Source organism: Glycine soja, chromosome 5 (assembly GCF_004193775.1).
Source record: "Glycine soja cultivar W05 chromosome 5, ASM419377v2, whole genome shotgun sequence".
Lineage (NCBI taxonomy): Eukaryota > Viridiplantae > Streptophyta > Magnoliopsida > Fabales > Fabaceae > Glycine > Glycine soja.
The window spans coordinates 6,076,504-6,083,103 of record NC_041006.1 but is presented as its reverse complement, the minus strand read 5'-3'; the positions used below and the strand labels follow the sequence as shown (position 1 = coordinate 6,083,103).

At 36.7% G+C, this 6,600-nt stretch overlaps 1 protein-coding gene across 1 annotated transcript; it reads left to right on the top strand.

Moving 5' to 3' along the window:
- Positions 1 to 5,289: 5,289 nt before the first annotated feature.
- On the top strand, positions 5,290 to 5,919 carry LOC114413833 (arp2/3 complex-activating protein rickA-like). The gene has a single exon (XM_028378357.1). The coding sequence runs from the start codon at positions 5,290 to 5,292 to the stop codon at positions 5,917 to 5,919; it is 630 nt and encodes a 209-aa protein (XP_028234158.1).
- Positions 5,920 to 6,600: the final 681 nt, after the last annotated feature.

Below are 6,600 nucleotides of genomic sequence, written 5' to 3'. Positions count from 1 at the left end.
AAATTTGCAAAAATATTCTCAAAATTCGACATGAAGTCAGGATATTGACAGTTCCAGATATAGGAAACTGATAGGTATAAGACTGTCTTCACAATTCCCTTTGGGCAATATAAATGGAATGTTATGCCATTTGGTCTAAAGAATACCCCTTCAAAATTTTAGAAACTTATGAATGAAATTTTTAATCCATATTCAAAATTTGTTATTGTCTATATTGATGATGTCTTAATTTTCTCTCAAACCATTGATCAACATTTTAAGCACCTGTATACCTTCATTAATATCATCAAACAAAATGGTCTTGTAGTTTCTCAAACCAAAATCAATCTTTTTCAAACAAAAATCTGATATCTTGGCCATAATATTCACCAGGTAACAATTATACCAATAGACAGGTCAATCGAGTTTGTCAACAAATTTCCAAATCAAATCTTAGATAAAACCCAGTTAGAAAGATTTTTGGGATGTCTAAATTATGTCGGTGAATTTGTATCATACTTGAACAATATTGTTAAACCGTTACATGATAGGTTAAGAAAAAATCTGCCTCCTTAGTCTGATATTCACACCCAGGTAGTCAAAGAAATCAAGCTCAAAGTTCAATCTATAAAATGGTTGTATCTTCCAATTCCGCAGGCATTCAAAATTTTCGAAACAGATGCATTTGACATAGATTATGGTGGTATCCTCAAACAAAGAGTCAATATTCAAGAAAATGTCATTGCATATACTTCAAAGCATTGGAATTCTGCCCAACAAAAATATTCAACCGTTAAAAAAGAAGTTTTAGAAATTGTTTTGTGCATTTCCAAATTTCAATCTGATTTGTTGAATCAAAAGTTTCTTATCAGGGTTGATTGCAAATCAGCCAAAGAAATTTTACAAAAAGATGTTAAAAATCTTGCCTCAAAACAAATATTTGCTAGATGGCAACCGATTTTAAGTGTTTTTGATTTTGAGATAGAGTATCTCAAGGGCACTTCAAACTTTCTACCTGACTATCTTACCCGTAAATTCTTACAGAAAAATTGTTATACTGCCTAAGGCATCCAGTACCTCCTTGCGGGGAGGAAAGAGTAACGGAAAAGGTTTCAAGTTGGCTCTACCAAAGCCATCCTTAAAGAAGATTTCATCCTTAAAGACTGGGTCATCAACCCAATCTAGGTCATCAACCCAGAAATGTAAACAACAAGATGGGTCATTTACCCAACTCGTTGAAATCAAACTTGAGTTAGCCACTCAGGAACCTTCAAAGAACCAAACATCAAAACAAGCCAAGGTTGACCATGCCTTTCCAATTGAGACATTTTTGGTCCTTCAGGATATTGGCCTGACAAAACTCCCAAAGAAAACATGGGCTGACATAGCCTCTAAATCATATGATGAATATGAAATTGATCTAAAAACCTTAATCCAAAAAGCCAAAGACACAAAAGTTATCTACAATTCTCCAAAAGAAAAACATATAATAACCCCAATAGCAACACCAGCCCCAAAACCCACTAACAATTATATTTACAAAAATAAATTTTCAACTGTTTTGCAGATGGAGCTCGAATATTGGAACAATAATCCCTTTAAAGCTACAGTTAAGGCATTTCCTCCCGAATTCCATTTCAAACCGGTAGCAATCAACAAAACAAAGACCTTTTATGAATTCATTTTAATAGATTCAGACTTAGTTTCTATTAAAAATTTCAAAGATCCAAAAGACCACCTTTTAAACACCCATTCTACAATCTAAATTTTGAAAGTTCTGCAACCCAAACAATTTGGATCCAATTTAAATGAAATCAAAAAAATTTCGGTACCTTTTGATCCAAGAGGTTACGCCTATTGGGATTATATGCATGCTTGGAACAAAGTGTTTTGGCATCAACACAACAAATACAAGCACCCATGGCTTATTTACTTCAAGACTAACACAATTTATGATTTCCCAAATAGGTTCCTTCAGTGGTGTGACTTTTTTGGACCAATTCCAGAAATTTTCCCTGAGTAGGTTCAACATGGATTTGCACAGTTCGACAAACTTTTTAACTCTCAGGAATCAAGAATTCTGGCAGATTTAAAATATTTTTCCAGTTTTGCTCTATCCTGGATATTTTCCTGGCAATACAAGTATAGAAAAACGGAAAGCAACAAGATATTTCCATCCCTTCAGCGACATGCATTTGTCAAGTGGTGGAATCAATTTGACACATCAAAAGCAGAACCAGACAAGGTGAAAATCTGGTTTAAAGCTCATCTAGAGTTCCTAAAAGCAACTGATCCAGAGATTTCTTTGTTTCTCAATCAGAAGTCCCAACTAGCTTCCCTTATGAATGGATCCAACTCCAAGGAACATCTCACCAAAAACTTAAAAGAAGTTTTGCAATTACTCCAAAGCCAAGAAGAAAGGAGTTCTTCCTCCAGGAAAGAATACGCCAATTCTTTTAATCATGATGATGATTTTTACCAAAACGAAGATGATTGTTTTGGTATTTGTTTGGATGAAGATTAATTTAATTTTCACCTTTACTATAGAAATAGTTCAGGTATATGTAACTATTACTGTAGCTATAGTGAGACTAAATTTTTATATAAGGAGGCCTCGACTCCGTTGTGAGGTATCCTTTTAGATAGAGATAGTCTGGAGAGATTTTAGAGAGGGAAGCTCTTGGAAATAATCTTTGTAAGCTTTTCTTTCTTTGTTATCAAATAAATTTTCAAGTTTCTTCGTTTATCTCCCTTCTCCCTCCTTACTGATTCTGCGTAAACTACCACCGTTTCAGTTTTCTTTTATGGTTTTATTAATGTTTTAAGTTTTGTTTTCCTTTATCTACCTATTTTACCTACATATTTTACCTATTGTATATTAATTTGTTTCCTACTTCCTATCTGTCTGCTTGATCCATTCCGCTGATCTTTGGTGTGTGTGTGTGTGTCTATATATATATATATATATATATCATCTGCCTTCCAAAAAAACTAGTAAAAATATCATTTTTTATTTTTAAAAAACTTATTTAAATATTCATAATGACCGACTAAATTGTTTTTATTCATTCCTAAGAAATATCATTCTCAAGATTCATGATTTTGGAGTATGAAAAAACTTCTTCTCTATTAAACGCTGATAATTGTTGTGCATAGATATACTTTGTAATTAAGTCATATAAAAATTGTCAGATTTTTCCTCTTTTATTATTTCTTTTTTGTGAATAATTAAGATTTTAGCACCATTTGAATTTGTGTTCAGTAGGTACTTAAACTGGTAAAGTTATACTATTTTGGTGGTGTATTTGTTGCAAAAACACAGAATAAAACTTGGAAGAGAAGTTGAAGGTCTGGAGACTCTTGCTTAGCACGCCATGCGCGCTCAACATGATGCAACCGTTCAACGGGTAGCACTCACTTAGCACAAAGAAATCACATGGAGAAACCTGATATCTCACGAAGGCGTGCTTAGTGCGAGTCATGCACTTAGCGTGTGACCACTTACTCCTCACTAAACGTGATGCCTGCGCTTAGCACGAGGACGCAAAAAATAACATAACAGAGCTGTGTTTTAAAGGAGAAAAAAAGGAAGGGGGAAGGGATTTTATGGAGAATTATTTAGATCCACTGAGAGCAAAGGCTAGGGTTCATGCAAGCAGAAGGAAAATCATCCATTAGGATCCATTTCGTCTTGTTCATCTCCATTCTTCTCCCTTTTCTTCACTCCTCTTCACCCTTTTTGCAATTCTTAGCTTCTCATGACAATGACAATGAGAGGCTAAATCACCCATTGTTGGAAGTTTAGCAACCAAACACCCTTGATGTAATGACTCTTACTATTTATTTAATTTTATTTCAATTTCATTGTCTCTTTTATGTGCTTAATTTAATGCATGTGGTTTGATCACCCATATTCATGCTATGTTTTAGGGTTTAGGCATTGGAAAATGTTTATCTCTTAAGAACTGGAAAAATGACATCTAAATAATTCATCTCTAGGGATAGAATGATGTTACGTAGTCTGTTGTATGCATCTCCATTAATAATGCAATTTAACTAGTTTATCTCTTAAGGGATTAGGAGATGAATTAGGTAAATTAGGCTCTTTCATGTGAGGAATCATAATTAGAGTATATGAGTAGATGTAGGTGACAATTAGAATAATATTAAATAAATAAAAATATTCACATTGCGTCAAGAGTAGTTTCGATAGGCTAAGTCTCAACATACATGTATTCTGCATCAGCCATCGCTCCACCGCTCCGAGGGTTTGTTTTCCTCCCCTTGCATGTGCTAGATAATTAGTTTACTTTTATAACAATTCACGTTTAATGTTCTGTATCACAAATATTTAAATCAATTCATTAATTGCTTAAAAATTGGATAGATACAACTTCGAGTACAAAAAAATTCTCTGTGGACTTGATGGTCGGACTTCTGTTTTACTTTACTACTTTGACAAATTAATCCACTTGTCATGAGTTAGAAAACGACAAAAGACACATGCACATATAGACTTGTGGGGGCAATTGCCCCCACAAGATCAATTTTTATATTTGAATATATTTAATAATTTTAACTTTTGCCCCATAAAAAATTATTGTTATCCTCATAAGATAATTTTTATAAATTAAATAATGTAAAAATTTATAAAAAAATAAAAAATAAACAGGTATTACTTTTTTTTATAGTATTGACAATGGAAAATTATATAATATTTTTATAATAAAAAATACATAGAGATTAATTGTAATAGGTAGAAGTTTAAATATTTTTTATTTTTTTATCTAACATTATGTATTTTGAAATATTCTTTTTCTATAAATATATTATATTTTCTTTTGTCCACTGTTATGAACAGAACAAGCAGCAGACCGGTAACGCACCATTGGAGACGCAGCAGCAGACCAACGACCCTAACGTAGGAGCAACCCACTCAAGCACCTTGAATATTATTTCTAATAGAATCTGTTAGGCATCGCTGAGCTGATAGGAGGATATTGGCCCATAAGGAATATGCTGTCGGCATGTTGTTTTCCATCGTGTAGCATACATCATTGCCATTTCCATTTTTCTGCTTTTCTGTTAGTTTATTTTTGCATTCTAGCACCTTCTATTTTCGTAGTAGCATCCTTGGCTAGTGCCTATATATATGGGACACTTATTATGTAAGGAAGCAAGCAGAAATATAATCAGTATTCCCTCTCTTTAATCCCCTTTTCTGGAGGTCTCCTAGTCCTCAAATTCTAGGAACCATAGAGCAGAAATTCTGCTCATAACAATTTGATTCTTTCATTGAACCCTCCCACCATGGCTGAAGCACCTCCGCCCAAAACCAGAATGGAATGCATTGAAGAAGCCATCGCCAAGCTTCCCTCTAATCGACTCCATGTCACCTTCACCTTAGAGGAGCTACTCCACCGACTAACCAACCTGCAAACCACTCAACAACAACACCACTCACCACACTCCTCTCCATCTTCCTTCCCTCTACAGTCACTGCCACCAGCCGCCCCAATACTAACCACACCGCTGCCTCCACTGTTGACTCCGTCGCTACCTCCGTCGATCAAGCCGCCCCCGTCACCCACGTGCACAACACCCACGTCCATGCCAACTCCACCGCCACGCCCCGCACTCATGCCGCAACACCCCGCACCTTGGCCGACCCTGGTTTCCAGTAGAGAAGACACTACAAGGAAGCTCGTAGCACCACTCCACCTTACGTTGCCTTTTGAGAGCGGCAACAACAGCCACCGCGATACCGGTCTTCCTCTTAATATGCTCAATGTAGGTAACAGAGTACCGCAGACCATCCTCGAGAAAGTTCTTACGAACTCCGCAAGCCAAACAGCGAATTCGGAGTTTCATAATGATTCTCATGTTGTCACACAACACCTCCTTGTATCCCTTGGCTCCTCCATTGCCTCTCTCCCATGACCACTGTATCTGTCGCCGTCACCTCCACCACCACCACCAAAGCCACCACCTCCACCACAACCACAGTCGGCGCGGGTTTGCGCTTCATGGACAGTGATGTTCAGCCGTCAAGGTCTTGGCCGTGCCAACCATTGTTCACAACTCTGGCTCCCTCTTGTTTCTTCTTCTTCTAACCATGCAACAACAATATCTCTTCAATTTGGTGAATTCCCTTCAGGGCTTGCACCCGTGGGAGCAGCAATTAGAGCTGTTGGTGTTTTCGCAAGCCACAACCAAACAGAGAAAAGGTGCAGGGATAGGATTAATGCTCTGCGGTGTAGGTCACCACTCAACCCCCTCATTGTCACGATGTTGGTAACCCTCGAGGGTTATCATTGTCAGGGCCCAACCAGCCAGCAACTTCACTCATGTACCTTTTTCTTCTATACTCACCCCTGTTTCAGCTTGATATTTTTTATCGCCCACTTTTTCTTTCTACACCTCCAACTTTCCCATAACAAGCCTAAATCACCATGGCCCAAATTTCACTCACGTGTTATTTTTGTCTTTTTTTTTAAGCCCACCTCTCGTTTTAGCTATTTTGTTTTTGAACTGTACCACCAAGTTGTTTCGGAGTCTAGCATTGAGGTCCCAACACCTTGAGGACAAGGTATTTTTGAAGGGCATGGGAATGTTATGAAC